Source organism: Sinocyclocheilus grahami, unplaced genomic scaffold, assembly GCF_001515645.1.
Source record: "Sinocyclocheilus grahami isolate Dianchi unplaced genomic scaffold, SAMN03320097.WGS_v1.1 scaffold226.1, whole genome shotgun sequence".
Taxonomy (NCBI): Eukaryota; Metazoa; Chordata; class Actinopteri; order Cypriniformes; family Cyprinidae; genus Sinocyclocheilus; species Sinocyclocheilus grahami.
In genome coordinates this window covers 960167-986424 of record NW_015505405.1, presented here as the reverse complement: position 1 = coordinate 986424, position 26258 = coordinate 960167, and the positions used below count along the sequence as shown (strand labels likewise).

Genomic DNA, 26258 nt, shown 5'->3' with positions numbered 1-26258 from the left:
TCCATTAAGAAGAACTTTTGAAACTCATGTGGCTGATGATACACGGGGCAACTTTTTGAGCAATTTTGCCAGGCTAATTTTTTTGAGCAATGTTGCCGGGCAACTTTAGCTAATTTTGTCATCAATGGGCAACCAGGTGAGACACAGGGCCCACGACTGATTTAAAGTATCCTGATAGAAATGTGTTACCCATTTTCAGTGGGAAATTGCCAAAGCAACACTGCTCAAAAAAATGTGCCTGGCAAAATTGCTCAAAAAGTTGCCCCATGTATCATCAGCCTCAAGTGACGCCACTACTGGCTGTGACTGTTCTGGCAAGGAACACTGGGAACTCTGGAACGGCCTCTGTGGCCGTGACAGAGCAGAGAAGGACAGCCTTCATGGCATGTCAGAACAGGCAGGGCAGTGGCAGAACAGAGTTGCAGTGGACGATGCCACCTCAAATGAGGAAGTGTGTACAGCAAGATGGCAGTAGTCATCACAGGAAGCACTGATGACAAAGGTAGCACCTCTGGGACCACCGGAGCATGGACTACCAGGCTTGGAACCTTCAAGACCACTGAAGTAGAGACAACCGGGTTTGGGACCTTCAGGATCACTGGTCCCTGGTGCTGGGATCACCAGAATTAGGACCACTTGTCTAGAGAGTGCTGGTACCATCAGGCTCAGGAAAGTTGGGACAACTGGACTTGGGACCACCAGATTAGGAAGACAGAACCAAAAAGTTAAGGAGCACTGGCACCACCGGACTTAGGACCACCAGGCTAGAGAGCCCTGGGACAACCAGACTTGGGAGCACTGAGACCACAGGTCTAAAGGTTGCTGTACTGGGACCACCGAACTACTGGGCACTGGGACCAATGGACTTGGGAGCCTTGGGACCACCAGACGTAGAACCACAGGGCTAGGGAATGCTGTGGTAGGACCACCGGGCTAGATTTTGTAGTGAGGAACAAGAATGAGGGTGGACAGGGTGCCACCACTGGCTGAGAAATGCTGGGGCTCATTGGGGAGCATAGATGTATCCCACAGTGTAGGGGGACAGGCAGGTTCTTATAGCGTAATTAATGAACTGATCCAATTTGAAGTCACATCTGCCTCCTGGCAGAAAAGGCTTAAGAGGCTCATTGAGCCCAAAGTGATATAAGTCCTTAAAAGCTTTCTCCTCCCAGTCCACAAAGCTGGCAGGTGCACAAAAGCACTCTGCATAGTCCTCAGTGGTGTCTCTCCCCGCCAAAGGCACACAAACTAATCTGCTGGATCCATGGGTAGTAGTCAGGTCTTCTGTAATGTTTGGTAACTCAGGAACAAGGAATTACGATTTATTTTAAAAAACGACAAAATACAAGAAACAGAAGAAAAGGAACAAAGAAGAAATCTGAGCACGCCAACTTATCATACTTAAATGGAAATGACATGAACATAACCACAGGAAACACTCACGCTTATAAACACAGGGGTGACAAAGACAAGGAACGAATAAGAGGGAAACAGGAACTGAAGGCACAAGATTACAAACTAAAAGTCAACAGAACAAACACACAGATAACTATAATTATAGTTTTAAGTGTTTTCTATTTTAATATATTTTTTTAAATTGTAATTTATTCATGTGATGCAAAGCTGAATTTTCACCAGCCATTACTACATTCTTCAGTATCACCTGATCCTTTAAGAATCTAAATGGTTATTTGGTGGTTTCGGTAACCTGTAAATGTGTTTCATGTTAACATCTAAATTGACTGTTAATTAAATTGTAATCAAAGTGATTAGGTTACACAGATAAAGGTAATTTAAGGGTCAGCTAACAACTGCACGTTTTTACAGTGTAGTTATAAATCTTGAAACTGATATTTTGAAAATCATTATAAAACAGGTCTGTAATGTGCTATGGATATTTTCATTCACATACTTTTCTGAAGGCCTTTATACCAAAGTATCGGCTACCAGATAATGTCCAGAGCTAATTTCCTCAGGCAAAACTTTCAGTACTATCCCAGAGCATGGAGAGGATAAAGTATTGACCCACATTGTTTATCTCCTCTCACAAGGTCGCTGCTCCAGCAGTGGTAATCTGTCCCTGGACATGCTTGTCACAGTCTCCTCTTGTAGATTAAGCTCAAGGCATGAACCATCTGTTACTGTAACATCACTAAGTGGAAGCCTGTGTTTATTAGATGAGAGCAGTTTTTTTCAATGAATTTCACCTTGTTTGTGTACATAGTGTCCTACATGAATGTGTGAGTGGGTTAGGGTGTTGATGGTGTTGCCTGATAAACTAACCCCTATTTCTGTACCAATGCTATTGAGAACACTTGTTTTTATTTTTATTTTTTTGCTCTAGAGGAGTAGTACTTTACAGTGAGCTGTAAACTGTAAAGTATCATATTGATGTCAATTTAAATTCAGCACAGCAATAAATACGGTTACCACAGGATGGCAATGGAGGACAAGATCAGCACTGAATTTGCATGTCTGAAATAGGATTATAATTTCTAAATAATATTAATTTCTGCATTCATTTTTTTATTAAAAATATGCTTTATTAATAAAAAAACAATACATTGTTTTTACATTAATTTGCAATTAGATATACTGTAACATTCATTACATAAAGTCACTTTAAATTATACTTACAGACATGGAAGTAAAAAGACACTCCACATGTAAAGCGGTCAATGGTTTTTGCTTAAGTGTGAAGAAATAATCAAATAGATAATCGAGATGAAAAACAAATGAGGTTGCAACAGCAGCCCCCTCTTGTTTACACTGTCTTGTGTATCAAAACCTATTGAGTTACCTACATAGAGAGCATTTCTACCACGTTCTCTTATACAGCATTTTTGGCCATCGAAATGTCTAAAGCGTCCAAAAACGATGCATGCGTCAATGATGCCCAAAAGTGCTATGAATGTCCAATACAGTCCATGCTGGAGGCTCGCAAGGTTTTAAGACACAGCCATGAGTTTCCCCACACGAGGGAGGCGGAGGCTCGGGCCCATTTCTATTTATAATGGGCTGAACAAATTTTGCAACTGTAAAGGTCAATGAAGGAGTCGGCTTGAAAATAATCTGTAGATGTTGAGACATGCGCAGATGCGGGATGATGCCATATTGGACACACACATACACACACCGCTCCTGCTTCAACCAGAACACCGGATCACTCAATTCAGATAGACGGAAAAAACTCGCTTAAGGTAAAAGCAACATTATCAGCATGAACTTCATTCTGTAATAGTGATCGTGACAGACACGGACTCGCGCTTCTTTGCGCGAATGTCCGCGTCCAGACGCTTTTTCCTCGTTAAAAACATTTGGAAAGATACAGAAGCGTCTGCGTGAAGAGTTGACAAAACGGTCCGAGAATTAAAGTAACCTTATTTATACGTAACACGAATGTCGAGCGACCGCACTTTCGATTCGGCCGATAAATATATTTACGATCCGATGATACGCGCGCTGGGAATATCGTGGAAAATAGCGTTTATGTAACAAGCGATATTTTCGTGTCGTGATCTTCCTCGAAGCGACTCTCGCTCTGTTATTGACTTTACTTTCAAACTGCCATTTGACCTCCTTTCGATTTCAAAGGACACAACGTTCCGGCGTAAATATCTACACTTAAGTTGACATATTCGGTCGGTGTTTATATAAAGGTTTTGAACGTCACGAACCGGTCGGTGTACGTGACTCAGGTGCGCAGAATATGAGCCGAAATCCTCGTTCCTCATGTGTCAAATCCACTTTCAACATGGCGGGTTAAGGTGTGTTAAAACTGCCATGCAAAATCTTTGAAGAAGGAAAAAATAAAACCGCACTGGTTACGCATCCAGTTTTCGTTTCTTTCGCTGCACCTGGACGTGCTTTAATGAATTAAATTTAAAGTTGTCGTTTGGCGACGTCGGTGGAGTTTTTTTCCGCTGCAATACTTTTAGAGTGTGTAAAGTACAGTATCACACATGCTCATACAATATTTCCTGTTTCGCTTTGTGTAGCCTACTCTTCGCTGTGCGGGCTGACAGAGAACCATCATTTTATTCGCATATTATTCCTATTAATCAGACGGTTCCCCAGTTTCAAAAAGCTATTTATTAAGACGTTACACGATTTTACGAATGAACGACCCATCGTATTCTTCTCAAATCAATTATGATGATTTTGAATTAAAAGTGATTAATTTTCCGCAAAATGCGAGTAGCTATTTATCTGATTAACCTTTATATTGGTGGATGTCGCTGTAAATTGGGGTTTTATTCATACGGGCGGATTAAACCGATGGCAGTATTGAAGGGGAAATGGAGTCACGCGTTTGGAGATGAGATGAACTGAGATGAAATTGTTCTTTTTAATTCTCTGCCTGACCTGAAAGAGATAAACACGAGTCTCTTCACGTCTACGCTGGTAGCCTTTTTAGACTATCGTATAGCAGGCCCATTTATTAGGAAGCATTTGTTAAGCCTAATTAAACCGTTCTGCCATAAGAAATAAAGACACTTCAACGATACGGTTATGGAATTCATGGCATCCAAATCATCGATGTGTTGAAATACGCTAAATCAGCCAGCCAGTTCGGTGGTCCCAGTACAGTGTAAGCTTCGACAAAGCTTGACATTGGAATCGATTGTGCCTTCACAGTTGAGCCAGAACATTTTTTTTTTCCATTAAGGTAAAAATCTTAAGTGCAGGAGAACAAGACGAAAGCAGATACGACACCTGTCCGGCGCTATGAGGGAGAAGAGGTTGACCCGCTAATTAAAGCCTGAACCCTCAAAACTAAGTCAAAACAAAAGGTTGGAGGTCTTAAAAGTGGTCTACGTATTATATTTTACATTCAGCCTTATATACAACGTTCCAGGAGCCACAAAAGTTTACGAGTTATCGAGTGTATCACTAGCGGCCAAATAGACGCTAGCAAAGTTGCTTTCGTCTGAGGAGGTAACCATAGCAACAGCACGCAGCTTGAGCACGTACAGTACGTAAACAAAACGTAAATACGTTTAACTTATTACCAAATGTGTGATATATCACAGAAACGTTATTACAAAATGTATAGCCTACTGTAGCAGTGGAGACAAACTGCATTTGGGGCTGCGCGAGATTCACTAACGTTTTGTGACTTAAGTAAATACCTAAAAAAAAAGTCGTATTCGCACACGTTGATTAACGTTACGTAACATGTCAAGTAGGCTACTGGTAAGCAATATTTAAGACACACAAACACTGTTAGATGTGCACTGTGAGTGAGAGATATGCGATACGTCATAGGGTAATCAGAGAGTTTACCCTCGGGTCGCGCAGATCGGGTGACTGCTGTTCTTCTGTTGTGGATTGAATAATGCAATTTACATTCAGCCCGTTGTCATGTAATGTCATTGAGGACGTCACAACGTGAGAGTGAAAGCAAATGTAGGCGGCTTCCAATTAGTCAGACTTTCACATTCATAATGATTTATTAAAAGGGAACTTCATGTCCATAAGCATCTTGCAGTGCAGGAATGCATGGGCAGTGTTTATTCTTTTTTTGGCATATAGGCTTATGCATAGCTACTATCCTACATCCTACACATATTATCTAGCATTATCAGCTCACTTAGCATACCAACAGGATGGATTTCCCTTTATAAGGTCACAAAGTTGTTTTTATAGAGAATGATGCCATGGGTATTTTTCTTTGTCTGGTAAAGAGAAAATAGCAAGGAACTGAATACTGTACCTTGGTGATGCCATCATGTTGTGTTTTTGAGAAGTGATGTCATCCTATTTCAGTTCAAGACTAATGCTTTATTGGTAACACTTTTATAGGGAACAATCCTCAATATTAACTAGTTGCTTATTAGATGCCTATTATTAACATATTGGCTGTTTATTAGTAAAGCACATATTGTGCATGACCATATAATCCTACCCAATACCTAAACTTAACAACTACCTTACTAACTATTAATAAGCAGCCAATTAGTAGTTTATTGAGGCAAAAGCCAGTAATGGGTTGTTAGTGAAAATTGGACCTTAAAATAAAGCGTGACTGCTTTAATATATAATACTTTATAGAAAAACATCAGGTATAAGTGGCAGAAAAAAAGATGGCGTGGTATACCATGTTTGTTTCTGTCCATTTGACTTTCAACTTGATTTTTCTTTCTAACTTGACTGAAGTAAATTCAGAGTGGTTGGATTAAATGCAATAAACCTAACACTGTAAATTGGTAGCTACTTTGGCATGTGTAAAAGGGAAACTGTTCTGAGAAACAGAACTGGCAATTTTACACGTTAAACATGAGAACGCTTGCAGACTTGTATTTAATATACGTATATAAGACACCAATAGAAGATTGACCACGCAGTTGTAAAAGATGCTGTAGGCCTGCTTGAGTTCACAACACGCATTGCAGCATTAATTAATTATGATAAACTATCCATTCAGTCGTATCCGACTCTCTGTGACCTTATGGAGAAACATTCTCCATCCTATCCCCTCAAGCACTGCTTCTTTGTTCATATTAGTATCTGTTTCGATGGTGTCAAGCTAGCAAGTTCTTTGTCATCCCCTTCTTCTGATTCCACTGACCATTCATTACTGACTTCTCTAGCAAGTCTGCAAGCATATTGATTTCAGCTTCTAGTGATGACCCATGGGTTTATGCAATCCAGTACTTCTTCTAATAGTAATGAATTATATGGAGTACTTATTGTTTTATTGTTTGCTACTTTTACTTGTGCTGTTGTTGTTGTCACTGTCAGTTATGTGGTGATTTTTTTTACTCATTGCCATTATTGAGGTTTGTGTGCTAAGTTCTGGTGTGCATGTATAATTGAATACTCAAATAATTTTTAATGGAGCTATTACAGGGCTCTTGCCATAAGCATTTTCCTATATTCCTGATATATAGAGTTTCCCGGAAAACATTAAGCAAATAAGGCAAATAGTTAAACCATTTAAAAAACAACGTGTTCTGTAGGAAATAATTAAACTCAAGTTTTCAAGTTGAAGTGGGCTGAATTTTTTATATTATTATTATTTACATTGTAATGTCATTGACCAAATAAATGTATTGCAACCTCCTAAACTAAACATCAGACAGATGAACACGCAGCTAGCCTTAACAATTCCTCTCTCCAATTTGGGTGATTAAAATGGATTATTAAATGTGTCTCAGATTGAAAAAGGCCAGAGCCATTTATTTTAATAAGAAAAGCAATGCTACATTGTGCTCCGATAATCCCTTAATTCCCCTTCCACAGTTTAACAAGTCCTGGATTAGAGCGAGAGAGGGCATCTGGCTCAATATGAGCTAATCGATATTACGGCCTTCCTAAAATCTGGGTTTATTCTGAAACAGCCCACATTATAGATTAGGCTTGATAATTCACTTTAATTCCACATCTTCAATCTGGAGGTGTCTTTCCACCCACAGGCCCAACTGTGTTGGCTGAACCACAACAAACCCACAATCAAGACATCCAAATGACAGCAGCAATGACTATGAGATATCATTCGAACATTACCCATTTGATGTTAACAAATATTGCCTGTCTGACAGCAATTTGGATGCAAATTCCCATGAACTGGGGACAGAACACCTTTTCCACATTTAAAACCCACATACTGTAAGTCACAGTGAATCCTTGTGGCGTCAATTTCCACTTTGATTCTCGTCTTTTTTCGACAGGGTTAGTGCGGAACACGCCAAAAATATCTGCCAAGTGAGTGACAGAACCATAATATTTTTTTTCTGTAGAATTGGTCTGCTGTGTTTATAACACACAACAAATGCACATACACACACACACACACACACACACACACACACTGCCATCATGGCAAATATTGAGTGAGTCATTTGCAAGGAAGTGGTTTTGGTGTTAACGTGCACTTCTCATTCTTAGTTCCATCTGAAACCAGAAGAAAAATACTTTAGTGTCACAATGTATGCATTATTTATTGCTCTTCACTCCAAAAAGAGTAACTTTAAAGAGTATGTTTCTTTCTTATGAAGAATCAATTTGCTTCTGTGAAAATGAATGGAAATGAAGGACTGGAAAAGGTTCTTCAGACCAGCATATTGGTTTCTGGCTTCTTTAAAACACCAGTATACACTCTTAAAAATAAATGTGCTTCACGATGCCATAGAAGAACCTTTTTGTCTAAATGGTTCCATAAAGAACCTTTAACATCTGAAGAGCCTTTCTGTTTCACAAAAAGGTTCTTTCTGGCGAAATAAGGTTCTTCAGATTATAAAAAGGTAAGAAAGAGATGGTTCTTTGAAGAAAGAACCTTTGACTGAATGGTTCTTTGTGGAACCAAAAATGGTTCTTCTATGACATCGCTTGAAGAACCTTTTGAAGCACTTTTTATTTTAAGAATGTAGATGGTTTTTGAAGAACTAGAGAATAAAAAAAAAAGTTTATTAGTCCCAAATGGAAGCTTTATTTTAAAGAATGGTGTATTGGGCTTTGAATTAATTAGGAACCTATGTGATTCACTAGTTATAAGCAAACCAAAAATGAGCAAACAAGGCATGTTTAGTCTTCATTTTTTTCTGAATTCAAAGAAATAATAGCATGTTAAAAGTGTTAAAGCATTACATGACTCCAGGTCAGAAGCAGTAGAAGTAGATGTAACCAAAACATGCTATTGTTGAAGACATCAGTGTTTGATCAGCTATTATCATCAGTGCAATCATCAGCTTTTCACATACTGGAGACAGTGCAGAAGATCCAAATCCCAGCCCATAGGAGAGCAGAACAGACCTTTACACCAACAGTGCTTAGATTACTGTATCTGAAATTACAGCAAGATTGTAAAATGGTCTATTTGTTTACTCAGCCTTTTTTTTTTTTGAAGTTCTCTTTGTTTACCTAGTGAACAATCCAGCATAGACCACAGTGAGAGTAGCTACTGTATGATTTGATGTGAATAAACAATGGAGCGAACAACATTTTCGATTTGAAGATGAGAGCAACAAGGTGTAGCTTGTGAGAAGTTTTCATCTTTTTCACACTATGCAGTAAATCAAGAGCAGGTGTTGTAGAATTGCAACCTTATTTTAGTTTTAGTGTTCGATTCTTCACATTCATTTACATGTAACTGTTCTATATGATCATCTTGATAGATACGCTTCACATGCTCTCTAACATTGGAAGCTGGTCAAATATAATGAATGTGTGAAATTGCGCCAAAATTGTTGAACGCTTAGAAAAGTAATAGAAATATGGAAGTTCTGTCCTTGGTTTTAGATGAATGAGGGTTGTATCTTGAATCTTCTAGAGGATTTTGTTCTAAATGAACAAGTCCTCAGCTGTGCTCAGCATTGGGAAAACACATTAGACTCTCCCACGCATTTTCTTTTTTCTAAGTGAAACATCTGATGACTCATGACATAAATGGCCTAGTGTAAAACCAGAAATCTTTGGTGTATTTAGTAATGTAATAATGTTATTAGGTCTAGCGACGTGGGAGTGATAGGAATGTGTTTGTCACACTTGTGAGTTTAGGAATACTTCTTGCATTTGCTCATCAAAACTCGTCACTGCATTTGTTTATCATAGAGTCTTGTAAGATTATTGACAGTCGTTTGCCGACCATTTTCTTTAGATACAAACTATATGCAAATATGCAGGTCAGAATTACAAACAACAACCCACATTATTTTGACTAACATCACATTTTTTGTGTAAAACCAAATATTAATTGACCAAAATGTTGGGCAGAATTAGTTTTAATGAGGAATTAATTGGGTTGTGAGAGTACTAGGACAGAAAACTGACCACAAAGGAAGTCCGTTTTCAGTTTACTCATTATAGATCTCCTTGTGGCTATAGTGAAAACACATACTTGAGTTAAGAATTGCATTGGGACACATTTTGGAACACAATGATGCATGAAATTGAGCTGGTTAGAAACATTTGCATTCATGTGATTGAACAGAATATGGCTCGCCCAAATTGGTAACCATAAAAATAACAAACCAGACGAAATACCACAATAACATCTGTGCCAACAGCAAACTAATCATGCACATACACACTTTCTTACAGTGTTTCTCTTTCCTACCAGGCATGGATTGTGTAGAGGAGGAGGTGGATTTTAACTGGGAGGAGTACCTCGAAGAAACTGGAGCCACTGCCGCCCCTCACACTTCATTCAGACATGTGAGAACACACAGACAGAATGTCTCTCTCTGTGTGTGTGTGTCACGCACGCACGCACACACACACACACACACACTACCAACCCATACAAAAGTTTGGGATCAGTAAGTTTATATTTTTTGAATAAATCTCTTATGCTCACCAAGGCTGCATTTATTTAATAAAAAATACAGTAATACAGTAAAATAACTACTTTAAATATTAGTTTAAAATATAATTTATTCCTGTGGTGGCAAAATTGAATTTTCATTAGCCTTTACTCCAGTCTTCAGTGTCACATAATCCTTCAGAAATCATTCTAATATGCTGATTTACTAACAGTGTTTCTCTGCTTATTTTTTTATTTATTTATTTTATTTTTAGTTACTTTTACATTTTTTTGTAAGCTGTGATACTTTTTTCCCCACATACACTTATTAATTTATTCAAAATAGAAATATTTCATAATAATATATACTAGCGTTCAAAAGTTTGGGGTCAGTATGTTTTTTCTTTCTTTCTTTTTTTGTTTTATTCAGCAAGGATATGTTAAACTGATTTTAAAATGTCAAGTAAAGACTCATATTGTTACAAATTATGTCTACTTTGAATAAAGGCTGTTCTTTTTAACTTTTTATTCTTCAAAGAATTCTGAAAAAAGTATCACAGGTTTGAAAAATAAAATAAATATTAAGCAGCACAAGTGTTCTTAGGGTAGTATGTCATTTCTTAGTGTAATTCGGAAGTGTAGATTTTGGTCAATGTAAAATTGTTTGTTTGCTTTAGACAGTCCCAAATAAAGTTAGGTAGGGTTAGGGCTATAAAAAAAAATTATGCTGAAATGGAAATGTAAGAATAAGGGTTTAGTTGAAAGTTTAGTTAAGAACACATTGACAAGTTACACATTTGTTTCAGATGTTTCATAATAATATATACTAGCGTTCAAAAGTTTGGGGTCAGTATGTTTTTTCTTTCTTTCTTTTTTTGTTTTATTCAGCAAGGATATGTTAAACTGATTTTAAAATGTCAAGTAAAGACTCATATTGTTACAAATTATGTCTACTTTGAATAAAGGCTGTTCTTTTTAACTTTTTATTCTTCAAAGAATTCTGAAAAAAGTATCACAGGTTTGAAAAATAAAATAAATATTAAGCAGCACAAGTGTTTCTAGTATTGATAATAAATTAGCATAATAGACTGATTTTCAGTCATGTGACACTGAAGACTGGCGTAATGGCTGCTGAAAAATTCAGCTTTAAGTTAGATTTTAAAGTATATTAAAACAGTAAATAGTTATTTTAAATTGTAATCATTTGTAATATTTGTAATTGCAATAATATTTCACAATATTACCGTTTTTACTGTATTTTTGGATTCAATAAATGCAGCCTTGGTGAGCATAAGAGACTTCCTTCAAAAATATTAGAAAATCTTACAGACCCCAAATGCTTTTGAATGCATATTTTTTTTTGTCGTTGATTTTGTAAATGGTGTTTTGGCACAAAGTTACTTTGTAAAAACTAGAAAAAATAGACTGATTCCAACATGGGCACATTGTGTAACATGTTTCACTTCAAAATCGTGAGCACATTTAAAAATAAAATCTAGGAAACATGAAATACAGGTTAGGTTTGGCACTGTGTTGGGTTGCTACTTGATGTCTAATGTCAAATCAGGTCCTGAGAATCACACACACTGACAAAATAGGAGGGGAGCGATTTAACATTAGGCCAAAACTGATCACTCAAGGATGTAATATCAGCAATATATTATATGGTTATTAGTGTTTTGAGGCCATCAATAAGCCCATGTATGTTTCATGGAAGAATACAGCAAAGCCTTAATACATCATACTAACATCTGACTGAACCTTACAGGTGGAGCTCAGTCTTCAGAGCAGTTTTCAGCCTGGAATGAAGCTTGAAGTAGCTAATAAAGGCAGTTTGGATACATATTGGGTGGCCACCATTATAACCACATGTGGTCAGTTGCTATTGTTGCGCTACTGTGGCTATGGCGACGACCGCAAGGCTGACTTCTGGTGTGACGTCATGACAGCCGAACTTCATCCTGTCGGCTGGTGCGCTCAGAACAACAAAACGCTTCAGCCACCTGAAGGTAAGGCGCAAGTGCACCCAAACTTAAACCAACACACCTTCAGAGACACATGTCTATTCAAACACAGATAAAGCTTGTGTTAAAACAGTCCCTCCTGTCTAAACAAATGACGTCCAAGCACACACACAGAGTTCTTTTCGCTATGTAGAGCGCATACCTTGTTTGTTCAAATACTTATGCTAATCAAACGAACAATGCAAAGTTGTATTGAAATATATACATTGTCCTCCAAAATGAATGAGTGAGCACTGTAATGTCTATAACGGCTGGAAAGCCTGGGACAGGCTTTAGGTTTAAGTGGATTATTTTCTTTCAAAGGTGGGATTGATTCTTTGGAATTGGAAGCAGGTTATCAGTGTTATCCAATACACCATATCAGTTCTTCATGAACTTTAACCTGGATTTTCAATGTTTGCCCAAAAACAGCATTGGTGAACAGTCACAATTCTTTACAGTAATCCAGCATTTGCTATTTGTGTGCGTTTATATTGTTATCACTTGCTATTATTGTTAGTAAAATATGTTCTTAGGGTAGTATGTAATTTCTTAGTGTAATTCGGAAGTGTAGATTTTGGTCAATGTAAAATTGACAGTCCCAAATAAAGTTAGGGAGGGTTAGGGCTATAAAAAAAATTATGCTGAAATGGAAATGTAAGAATAAGGGTTTAGTTGAAAGTTTAGTTAAGAACACATTGACAAGTTACACATTTGTTTCAGATGTTTCACTATCCTAAAGAGCAAATTCATTAGTGTAGAATAAAACAGAATTAGAAATTAAATTCTTGAAAAGTCTGTATAGTAATAGTAATATAGAACATAGATCAAGATTAGAAGTACAGGACAGGTGCGGGTTTATTGAAATAAATATCGATTGGGCCAGAAATTAATTATTTTCTGTGATTTTAAAGGGCTAGTTCACACAAAAATTAAAATTACCTTATGATGCTTTAGACAGTCCCAAATAAAGTTAGGTAGGGTTAGGGCTATAAAAAAAAATTATGCTGAAATGGAAATGTAAGAATAAGGGTTTAGTTGAAAGTTTAGTTAAGAACACATTGACAAGTTACACATTTGTTTCAGATGTTTCACTATCCTAAAGAGCAAATTCATTAGTGTAGAATAAAACAGAATTAGAAATTAAATTCTTGGAAAGTCTGTATAGTAATAGTAATATAAAATATAGATCAAGATTAGAAGTACAGGACAGGTGCGGGTTTATTGAAATAAATATCGATTGGGCCAGAAATTAATTCTTTTCTGTGATTTTAAAGGGCTAGTTCACCCAAAAATTAAAATTACCTTATGATTTACTCACCTTAAAGCCATCCTTGGTGTATATGACTGTCTTCTTTCAGATGAATACAATCAGAGTTATATAAAAAAAGTCCTGGCTCTTCCAAGCTTTATAATGGCAGTGAATGGTATGCTGAAATGGAAATGTAAGAATAAGGGTTTAGTTGAAAGTTTAGTTAAGAACACATTGACAAGTTACACATTTGTTTCAGATGTTTCACTATCCTAAAGAGCAAATTCATTAGTGTAGAATAAAACAGAATTAGAAATTAAATTCTTGAAAAGTCTGTATAGTAATAGTAATATAGAACATAGATCAAGATTAGAAGTACAGGACAGGTGCGGGTTTATTGAAATAAATATCGATTGGGCCAGAAATTAATTATTTTCTGTGATTTTAAAGGGCTAGTTCACACAAAAATTAAAATTACCTTATGATTTACTCACCTTAAAGCCATCCTTGGTGTATATGACTGTCTTCTTTCAGATGAATACAATCAGAGTTATATAAAAAAAGTCCTGGCTCTTCCAAGCTTTATTATGGCAGTGAATGGGGGCCCAAAAAAGTGCATCCATCCATCATAAAATGTGCTCCACATGGCTCCGGGCTGTTAAAGATAGCCTTCTGAAGCGAAACGATGCATTTATATAAGAAAAATAACCATATTCAAAACTGTGTAAACGGTAAGCTCTACACTCTTAAAAATAAAGGTGCTTCACGATGCCATAGAAGAACCTTTTTGTCTAAATGGTTCCATAAAGAACCTTTAACATCTGAAGAACCTTTCTGTTTCACAAAAGGTTCTTTGTGGTGAAAAAAGGTTCTTCAGATTACAAAAAGGTAAGAAAGAGATGGTTCTTTAAAGAACCTTTGACTGAATGGTTCTTTGTGGAACCAAAAATGGTTCTTCTATGGCATCGCTGTGAAGAACCTTTTGAAGCACCTTTATTTTTAAGAGTGTAGCTTCCGCTAACTGTAGTATGCGCGTTCACAAAAGAGTGGCATTCCAGCGGACGATGTAGCGTAAGCTCCAGTGAGATGTGACAAGCGCGGAAGCACAGAGGAGAGAGCAAAACAAAACACTGGTCTCGAAGTAGAAGTTCAAAATGAAGATTTGTAAAGAAAAATTTTGCATAATTGCGATATAAGCCAAGAGGAGACTGATTTTCCTATGCTGTTAACAAATCTTGGTTCTCGCAAGACTAGCATATAGACTAACTTACCGGAGCTAACGCTTTGCCTACAGCTGTGTGGAGCACTTATTATAATGGATGGATGCAGTGTTTTGGTCTTCAAAATCTCAACACCCATTCACTATAATAATTGGACATTTTTTAATATAACTCCGATTGTATTCATCTGAAAGAAGACAGTCATATACACCTAGAATTACTTGAAGGTGAGCAAATCATGTGGTAATTTTCATTTTTGGGTGAACTATCCCTTTAAGGCCTTCAGAAATGTCGGCAATTAAACATTTTCATTGGAAAAATGGAGTGAATATAATTTTTCTATCTAGTTGTGCTTAGATGTATAATATATATATATTTTTTTTTTTTGTGTGAGTGCAATTTCTGTCAAATCTGTATTTTCAAAAATCTGTATCCAGCAGTCACAAATAAGTGGAAAAATTGTAATTCATTGGTCAAAGGTATTGGCACCTAAACACACACATACAGTATTAATCTTAGGCTACAGGCCACAGTCATGATCATTTTAAGGTTAGGGCCTTCATTGTGGTACTGTGCTATTGCAGAACTTCGCTGTGCATCCTACAGCAGATTCGAGATTTGAACCCTTGAATATGCAGTGTATGATTTCCACATTTGGGTTGCTGTCAGATATTTGCAAGGCTGTCAGATGTATTGTATTTTATCATATCATTTAATCCTACATGCCGATCTCAGATGCCTGTCTGTGTAACGTCACAAAAACAGGCCTCTCCCACGATAGATTGATTGACAGTAGTGTTTCAGCACAGACTGGACTGGCGTCTACCTTAGCTCCGCCCTGAGTGATCTGTCATCAGTCTGCCACTGTTTCACCGCTGGAGCAGATGTAGACAAGAATGACTCCTAAGCGATTGAGGTCTTCTGTTGTTGGATGTAATAATGAACATAGCAGTCGTCATTTACTTCCGACATCTGAGCCGCTGAAGACGCAGTGGATTGCGTTTGTTTCTGAAGGGAATGCGCCCCCGATCTACATAAATGCGTCTATGTTCGTGTGAATCATTCGTGGTCCAGCTTCACCTACAGAAGTGAGTGTAAGGTTTTTTTAAATGAATCTTTACAAATCGCCTTTCATAATAATGTGCTAATTAGCAAGTTTCACGATGAATGCGGCTGAAGTAAACAGTCTCTAGGAGAGCGGCTCTGAAGAGAGGGGCGGGGTCAGCAGAGCTCATTAACATTTAAAGGAAAATGCTACAAAACTGCATGCTCTGAAAAGGGCTGTTTTTGACAGGGTAAAAAAGGTGTTTTTTACACTACCATTGAGAAATTTTAACCAAACTATGTTACAGACTTTTCATTAAGACCCTAAAGAATCATATCAACTTGTGGAAAATGGGCATCCTATGACCCCTTTAAGAAATCTTTTCATTTAATTTTTTTCCAAAACTGTCTAGTTACCAATTTAGTCTCTCTCTTAACCTTATACATTTCTTATACTTGATCTCAGATAGTCATGTGTTGCATTCTGTCATTATCGCAAGATCATCTTGATGGGATTTATTTTGCGATAATGTCTAGCTGACGGTACATTTCCTTTTTTACTTGGATGCATATCTTAATGAGGAAATTATGACATTGATTGCATTATTGGGTTTTGTCATTTGAATTTAAAATCGATGTGTTTAATACATCCTTCCATTATGCATATTAAAGGAGTATTCAGATTATATACTCTATGGAATACAGTATGCATAACATAAAATTCAACTTCATGGAAAGCATTTGTGGAATGCTGTCAGTTGCTACTGAAAATACTTTCAATTTCACCTCAGTTTGAAAGAATTGTATTTAAAGTAATGCACTGTCAATGTACCGTTGCCCCTAGGCTTCCACTGTAAGTGCATTTTTGTAAATATATAATGTATTTAATCTGGAACATTTTGTAAAATAGTAATAAACTTAATTTAAGCGCACTTAAATATTTACATAAAATTACTGAGTTAATAAATATGCATTAAAGTTTGCTTTATTTATGGTCAATTATTTAGTTAAATCTAAAGTTGCTGTTACTGTCAAGCAATCTGTCTGGTTTTTTGTGTATGTGTGTTTTCGGAAGAAATAGATAAAATCTGTGTTTGCATTTCTAAAATAAGATGCAGTCTGACACCATCAACAATCGCCAGAAGCTCTGAAGCAAGATTCTGTTAGTGGTTGAAATATTCTCCAAAATGGCACTGTAGTCCAAAAATGCAGGCGTTTCTAAAGAACCCATTAAAATGGTTTGACTGGTGCAGTTTACTTTCCTGTGTTGATGCGCTGAAACAGGAAGTTGGGGCAGGACATACAACAGCCCTCCCTCCCTTTTTATATAACAGCCAATAGCCTTTAGTTTACATCACAGCCCAGTAAACCACACAAAGCCACTTCCTTCTCAAAGAACGAGGTAAATAAATGTAAATAGCGAATGTATTAAAATCAGCACCAAAAATAAACCATAATTTGCAACTTGTTATGGGAGGCTGATGGTATTTGTGTTTTTAGAATTTAGAATTTAATTCTAGAGATCATTTGAACATTTTTTGGTATTGTAATAAACATTTAAAATGCTATAAAAGTTTATTTTGTTGTGTTTACACTAGCATATTAACCCCAAAGCTAACAAACCTGGGCTGAAATTTGGTCTTTAAAATGATTAAGGGTTTAACATCAACAACACATTTGAATCAATCAGCCAATGAAGAACTGCAACGTGCAATACTGTAATTTACATCATTTGTTTTGACAGGAAAATAACTGATGGTAGAAATAGAGTTCTTTAGCATTTAATCAAATGGTTTATGGAAAACTATTGTCATCATGACCCATTTACATTAGCAAAGTTCATTTCATTGAGTGCCAGAAGATATATGACTAAATTAAATGACTCATGCAAATGCAAGTAAACGCCATTAATTAGGGTTTATAGTGTGTACAGAAGCTTAATTAAAAAAAAAAAAAAGTGTAGGCACAGCCAGGAATACTGTTTGTTTTACCGTGTTTAATTTGCGCCACAAGTAGTGTTTTGTTTGTATGCATACCTTTATGAGTGTGTGTGAGTGTGCATGTTTAGTCAGTGTGTATTTGCTGGTCATCTTTGTTCCTGTCTGTTTATTTCTCAGATAACGTTTACCTCAGAGCAGGTAAGCCGAGCCTACTTCTCTCTCTCTCTCTCTCTCTCTCTCTCTCTCTCTCTCAGTCTGTCCTCTTTTCTCTCAGACCAAGGGCATAGGTTTGGTTTCAACGTTTTCAAATCAAATAAGCAAAAGCACCCTGTTTTCACTGTATGATATTGCCTGTTATAGCGAAACAGTTGTTTAGAAAGACATTATAATCTGTACAAGTACCTCATCCTCAGAAGAGTTTGTTTCTTCACTTGCTCACTAATGGATCCTCTGCAGTGAATGGGTGCCGTCAGAATGAAAGTTAAAATAGCTGATAAAAACATCAATTGGCGCTACTTAAAAAGCTTTAATTATGGATTTGTTTCTTGCAGACACTTTTTTTTTTTCATTTTTAACAGGATTTTGATTTATGGACTGGAGTCGTGTGGATTATTTGTGAATTTGTTGATGTTTTTATCAGCTGTTTAGACTCTCATTCTGACGGCACCTATTCACTGCATGAGGATCCCCGTGGTGAACAATAGATGTAATGCTAAATTGATCCAGATCTGTTCAGATGAATAAAAAAACACTTCTACATCTTGGAGGCACTGAGGGTTAGTTAATTCTAAGCAAATTTACATTTTTGGGTGAACTATTCCTTTAAGCTTATTTTATTAAAATAATATGTACACCCCTTGTTTATTTAATATTTTATAAATATTATTTTAGAAATAACTTTAAGAATTCACATTTGTAGGCATTTCAATTCACTAAAATTATTTTAAAAGTTTTCTTTTAGTCTTTAAAATTAGGTTGCGTAATTATTGCAAGTGTCTAAAATGATGGGGCAGATATAGCATTTTATCATGCCTAAATCTGGACAGTCCAACTGTGTCACTTCCCTTAAATCATTTACATTTAACTGCAAATTCAGTCATCATCTACCCACTCTTGTTGTTCCTTGTGTAACAAAAATCTCAGAGCTGCTCTTTTCCAGGCAACAAAATGCATAATAATCACTAGCTTTCAAATTCTGTTTTGCTTGTCGAACGTGGTTCTCCTTTCACACTGAACAAAAACGACACACACATATATACACATCAAAAATGTAACTCCTGCAAAAATTAGAAATTGTGAAGAATATTCTATAACGACGCTTTAGTTTTCTTTGATGAAGAGATGAAATTCAAGTTGTAATTCACTAAATATCTGTTCTATTTTTTTTCTTTCTTTAATGAGCAAACTCTAATTTTTATTTCAAATTCTCTTTATTATTCTTATTGATCCGGTTGATCTAATTCATAAAAACTCTCAAGATTATTCTTGATCTGTCTCAACTTCTTGATTTCAACCCACCGACACAGAGGGGAAAATTACTACTCAACTACTCAATGTCACTCTGTTGGTATACAAAGTTATGGCAGGACATAAGAAGACCGTTCATATTGACTACTTTTATGATATTTTTAATTATCATTTTTTACAGTTTTTTAATATTTTATAGTTTTTTTGTGCTTGAAATTCATTGTGTATGCATGAAAGAGCAATAGCATTTTTTAATTTCCCCTTTTGTGTTTCACGGAAGGAAGTACGTTGTATGGGTTTGTAATGAGGGTGAGTAAATGGTGACAGAATTTTCCTTTTTTTTTTTTTTTGTGAACTAGTCCTTCAACTCTGGTAGATACATGTTGTCCCACATGTACCCAAATCTACGCCCACGTCTCAGACGCATGCATGATCTGTTTTTCTGGGTCTTTGCCTTTATCTCTCGCCTCATCTTTCTCATAATGTTCTTTTCATTCCCCCAGTATTTTCTGTTGATCTTCCTTCCTTGTTCCTTATGCTTGTTTGCTCAGCCCTGTGTATTAGATGATGTGAGTATGAATGAGAGTGTGTGAGAGGTGGTGTCAGCGCGAGAGCTTGTGTATTTGCATGCATTTGTGTAGCTGAGACATACAAAGTTAAGGCAACTCCGGAGGTCATATGTAAAGCTACTTAGCCTGGCATGCTTCACTTGGTGCACGCACATGTTTGCACGTATATCATGCTCTGTGAAACACATTTTACACATTCTTTCTGTTTCCGGGGCAAAACCAATGTAAAAATGTTAAATGTAAAACATTATGCATACAGATAAAAACAGATAATTATTTATACATTATTACCTCGAATAAAAAATGGCAGATAATAAAATGAAATGAGACAAAACAAATAAGTTTTCAATTAAAAATATAAAAATTTTATTTGAACTAATGAAAAAAATGTTTAATACTTTTAGTTGTAATTAACAATAACAAAACTAATCCCTAACCTCTGCTCAAAAGTTTAAAATAAGAAGAATCTCTAAAATTCAGTAATTATGTTCCACAATAAAAAAAAAAATAATAGCTGAGTTTTTTGTTGACTATTTTGTTTAAATGCTCACATAGCATTGGTTCTCCTTTTCTGTTTATAGTCTTTTGTGATAGTTGTGTGTGGGTCCTCGGTTTCTCCTGAGTAGTGAAGCTTGCCCACTGTTCTTGACAAAAAGCCTCCAGGTCCAGTAAGTTCATTGGTTTCCCAGCATGCTCTGCACATTTGATTTCTTCCCCACAGTGACTTTATGATTTTGAGATTCAGCGTTGGCACTCAGGACAATTGAGGAACTCATACACATCAGTTACAAAAGGCTGCAAGCGGTCATTGATTCTCAAGGAGACGCCACATGATGCCAAGAACCAGGCAAACAAGGTTTTGCAAAAAGATCATTTGTGTAAATTAAACTATTTTCTTAAGTGCTCACTTGCTTCTCGCTTCTTGGTTCATTTAGACTAGGACGTGATGGAAGTGTCGACATGGTTTGTGAACAGGTTCATTTTTGGACAGGTTCTTTAAAAAGAACCACAAAGAGCTTAATTATTTAGACATCACTATTTAAGGGCACTACTAAATAAAAATAGCTTTTATCTATCTTAAAAAAATTTTTGAACATGCGCTAATGACAAAAACAGGTGCGTAAATTTATCAACAAAATACTACTATATACTATTATAACGAAAATAATACTATTATTTTTAATTACGTATTTTAAATGGGTAGTGATTCTCAAGTTTTTCTAAACCTTTTAGAGTTTCTTTCTGCTGAACACAAAAGAAGATATTTTGAAAAATGCTGGTAAGCAAACTGTTGACGGTAGCCATTGGAAGTCAATGGCTGCCGTCAACTGTTTGGTTACCCACATTCTTCGAAATATCTTCTTTTGTGTTCAGCAGCTGAAAGAAATTCATAAAGGTTTGGAAAAACATGAGGGTGAATAAATGATTCATTTTTGGGTAAATTATCCCTTTAAGAGGTATTTATTTTATCGAAGTATTTTAGTACAGTGCTCCATTTCCATTGGTGGAAGAACAAGTTAACACAACTGATCATCATAAAAATCATTGGCTCTGGTATTCTTTTAAAAATACAACTGCTTTATAAACCGTATTTGGCATAAACTAAGGAGTAGTTTGAAAACTAAACACTGAGATAAGCTTACAGTAGTATGCAAGATTAACCATATGGGCATTTTGGCATGTGCCCGTATGGGCATTATGCAAGGAAGTATAAATATTTTCAACTGTGCAATGGCCAAAGACGGCCAAAAGCACTGAAAGAGGAATACTTGGAAACTAAGAGAGACATCAGCCAACAAGGAAAATAGTTTCTGGAGAAATTACTACTACATTGTATCCTTCTAACCGATTACAAACTTTAAAATGTGCACAGAAACATGTATTTAAAAAGTACATGTATTTTTTTTCTGAGGCAGCATGCATTCATAGAAATTAAAGGAATAGTTCACCCAAAAATGAACATTTTGTCATAATTTATTCACCCTCATGTTGTTCCAAACCCAAATGAGTTTCTTTCATATGCTGAACACAAAAGAAGATATATAAAATCATTTTGAAGAACCAAACAGCTGTTGGTCCCCATTGACTTCCATAGGGAAAGAAATACTTTTGAAGTCAATGGGGACCATCAACTGTTCAATTACTGGCATTCTTCAAAATACCTTCTTTTATGTTCAACATAAGAAAGAAACTCATACAGAACGACATGAGGGTAAGTAAATAATGACAGCATTTTTTGTTTGGGGTGAACTATTCCTTAAAGTCCGTTCACACCAACAACGATAACTATAAAATATAACTATAACGATAACTATACTAGCGTCCACACCAACAGATGATAGCATTATGTTTATTATAAGTGCGCAATGAAGATCTGTTACCTACCGCTTTAAACGAGGATTCTGATTGGCTGAAATTGTTTTTATCATTCACCAGAAAAACTGTTCTGAAAGTGATTCCAACGATATCATTGCTGTGTGCTGTTATTACAGTTGTGGTATGGATTTAGATTGATTTTTAAAACTATAAAACTATACAGTTATTGTCCTTGGTGTGAACGGGCCTTTAATCTGTATTTAACTTAAGTGTAGATTTGCAAATGGTATGATATGAATTCAATGAATTATTCATTAAGTTTAATAGTTAATAAACATGAAAGAAGCTACTAAACACACACGCACACACTCAAGCATGCACCGAATAAAAAAAGGGCCAAGGTTAATCACATAAGTATGTGTTGAATTTGATTGTCATGAGCTAATGTGATGAAATGATCCCGTTCCACTGAAGAGTGTCGAACACACGGCCTGAGTAGAGTGCTTAGACGCTGGGGGGGTAGTTGGCATGGCAACGGCCGCACACTCCCGTTCTAGCGCTACTTAAGCGATTAGCGTACACACTTGTGCTGCGGAGATTACACGCTGAGACACAGCGGCATTCTGCCACAAGCACTCATTCACACACAATCAAACTTTCAACTTTTTCTTATTGTAGCTATTTGAGCTGAATTACATTAGTGTTGGTCTTTTATACCACAACATTTTGGGCCAATACTGTGGTGGTTCACAGCTATATTTATAGCTATATTTGTGATGGTTTTATATAGTGATAGAATACTGGGTTGTTTTGACCCAGCGGTTGGGTTACTACCCAGAAGGTTGGGTTAAACATTTAACCCAACCGCTGGGTCAAAACAACCCAATTGCTGGGTTTGTCCCTATTTTACCCAGCACTGGGCTGTATTTAACCCAGCATTTTTTAGAGTGTATGGTTTGACACACTAATATATTTGTCCTTAATATATTTCTGTGGTCAGATTTGTTTGTCAAATTACATGCTATGTCAAAATCGCGGTTTGTGTGTGTTTAAATGGAATAATATAGACTATAATATATTATATACAATATTGAACACTAAGTAGATTAAATAGATTATTAAACTAAATATTAATAGTCAATGTAGTGTTTATATACAGTGGGTACGGAAAGTATTCAGACCCCCTTAAATTTTTCACTCTGTTATATTGCAGCCATTTGCTAAAATCATTTAAGTTATGTGTGTGTGTGTGTGTGTATACAATTCTATTTTTTTATTTAATAAAGCATTTAATAAAAAGTGTATATATACTATGTATATATACATTTATTAACTACCGTAATTATTAGTTGTGTATACACAATAACTACAATTAAAAATAATACATACATTTTTACTTTAATGACTACCAGGAAAAAAACCTGTTCATGTCATTACATTGTTTAGAGCATAAGAAAAATTTTGAAAAATACAATTTTTGAAAAATTATATTTTATTCATATGTTATGCCTTTAAAAAGTCCTGTTTTTTTATTTTTATAAAAAGACATGAATAGACATGAAAAGGCAAAAACAGTGGGATTTTTGTTTTAATCAGAAATCAATTTTCATTTTTTTATACCAAACTTTATACCAAACTATGTTATGAAAGATATTTAAAAAAAAACATTTTTTTAATGCAAAATGTGTGTAAAATGGCCATAAACGAGTTTTTCCATTATATACAATGTATCTATAAACGGTATCTAATTTGCATATTAATGTGTTTTTTGGGCAACATAGAATGAACAAATAAGTGCAATGATGGGAGTAATAACTAACAAGATTTTCACAATAATATTTAATAGGAATATTGATATATAATTTTTTCTCTATTCAGTTGTTGTGTCTCCCAAAATGTGGAATAAACATGCTTTAAGTCCTGGTGTACTCTACAGTGGACATGTATTAAATCAATGTCCTGTTTCATAACAGAAGGTCATATTTTGATTTGAAACTCCGTAACATTTTCCTGAGATGTTGATTTATGACAAACATTTTGACAATTAGTCAGATTTACATGATAATTACAAAATATTATCATATTTGCATTAGGGTGTTACATTTGATCACTAAATTAATATCAGACATTGTTAAAGACCAAAGAGAGAGAGTGGTCATGGTGAAACATCCAATCATTTGGTATCTCTGAAAAGCCCTGAATGTGCTCTGTACAGGACATCCAGACTAAAAACTGTGACATGTAACGTCTCAGAGAAATCATTAAAACATAATGTCCACTACAGTGGACAAAACTCCATAGCTGGTAGGTTAAAATATTTAAATAAAATTGTATATGTACTTTTATATGTTCATTTATACTAATTATTTTGTCTTTTTTACTTTTTATTTAATGTTTTATTACTGATCTATCTATCTGTATGTCTGTCTGTCTCTCTGTCTGTCTGTCTGTCTATCTATCCATCTATCGTCTACTAAATTAAAAAAAGAGAATAAGAAAATTCAGACTGACTTTCAATGTTATTAAAAAATAAAAAATACTTAATAATAGATGTTATTGTCCTTTGGAATTATCCTAAAAACACAAACTGGTCAAATATCCTTGCGTTAACCTGATTAAGCAATGACCTTTTCGCTGTTAAAAATAGTATCCTAGATGTACTAGTGGTTGGCAGGCAAACAGGAAATGGTGTTATCCACTTCAGACACACAGGACAGGTTGTTATACTGTACCAGTCAGTATCGCAATGCTGCTCTCTCTTTAACACACAGCGTTTTGTTCCCCTTCCTCTCTTGAATAATTGCTTTGATTACACAAGCAGGGAAACTCTTTAAATCTGGCCCGCTGTTTACAGAAGAGTTGTTGGAAGATATGCAAATCTGCTTTTGCAAAATGAATATTTGCATAGAGACTCCCTAGTGCAGAAAAGAGGAAACGCAAAGCGCCTCACGTGTCTCTTTGAGTTGTTGTAAATTATGCGTTCATTTATTTGATCCGAACAAGTCTGTAAAGCCAAAAGAAACAAAAGAAAAAGTGCCACAATGGATTTGAAGTAAACTAACTTTACAATATTTATATCTACAAAATCTCTTGTAGCCATAGTCACAATCCCATAAGAAATAAATATAACAAATGAGATCTTGTTAATATGTTTGTTTTGTTTGCTTCTACAAAGCAATAATATTAAATGAAGCAAAAGTCAGATGTTTCTCCTGAAAAAAACAACTGTAATCAAAAGTCAGAAATCTTAGTATGAACTCAAACGTTATACTAAATAATTTTAGAAAAAAAAAAACATTTTAAACTATAATATATTTACCGCAAGATATATATTTTACAAAGTAATCACAGTTGTTATGGTGGCTGTAGTTAGTAGACAGTTAGTAGTCAAGTAGTGTGCTAGTTAAAAGAGGAAAATAAATAATAGAGACAGAAATACGTGTCCTGTTTAAATGGAAATGGCTAGAGTCTCTGATGACTGAGCTTCTGTTATTAAAAAAAGTGTGGTGACAAATTTAGTGTATCTGTAAAAATAGTTGCTCTATTCCTGTCTGTAAAACACAGTAACACAAGGACAGAGCAGAAGGCATTTTCACATACACTGCAAAAGATCCAGTTTACACACTGTTTGTTTGCTCCAATTTAACCATAAATCTTAATCCCTTTAATTATAATGTAATAATTAATGCTAACTTGCTTAGACTCTGAAAAGACTTCACAAACCCCTCTACTTTAAAAAAGGGGTAACACTTTTGTCAGACTCTGTTCCGTGTTTTGTGTGTGTTTTGCTCCCCATGTGTTTCCATGCCCATATTTGGTCCTTCCAGTTCCTGTCCTTATTTGTTCCAGGTATCCCCTTTTCAGTTCTATTGATCCCAGGTGTGTCTCATCATCCCATCATCATGTCATTTGTATATAAAGTGTTCCATGTTATCAGTTCGGGTCCGGTATTGTGAATGTCTGTTTATGTCAACCTCCTCTGCTACGTGTGTTTTCCTGGTTCCCTTGATGTAAATAAAGTCTCCTTGTTGATGTACTCCACGTCTCCTCGTTTCGCGCTCCCTCACAGTAGCAATCGTGACAAAATACTGGACTAAGGACAGTAAGCAGCGCCCCCTCTCCCCGTGTTTGTTTTCCGTTTTTAAAAGTGTTTTGGTTTTCCGTTTGTTTCCCCCCCCCCCCCCCCCAGCGCGGGACGGGCCCC

The 26258-nt window shown here is 35.8% G+C and overlaps 1 protein-coding gene across 2 annotated transcripts in view; it reads left to right on the top strand.

The window, feature by feature from the left end:
- Positions 1-3095: 3095 nt before the first annotated feature.
- Positions 3096-26258, top strand: part of sfmbt2 (Scm like with four mbt domains 2) — a 47474-nt gene continuing 24311 nt past the window's right edge. The window contains exons 1-4 of one of the 2 annotated variants that reach the window (XM_016287917.1): positions 3096-3200; positions 10061-10155; positions 12012-12252; positions 17880-17900. In XM_016287917.1, coding sequence (XP_016143403.1) covers positions 10063-10155; positions 12012-12252; positions 17880-17900 — 355 coding nt within the window. In that variant the 5' untranslated portion in view covers positions 3096-3200; positions 10061-10062. The remainder of the gene's footprint in view (positions 3201-10060; positions 10156-12011; positions 12253-17879; positions 17901-26258) is intronic. The other variant, XM_016287918.1, reaches the window with a different exon arrangement.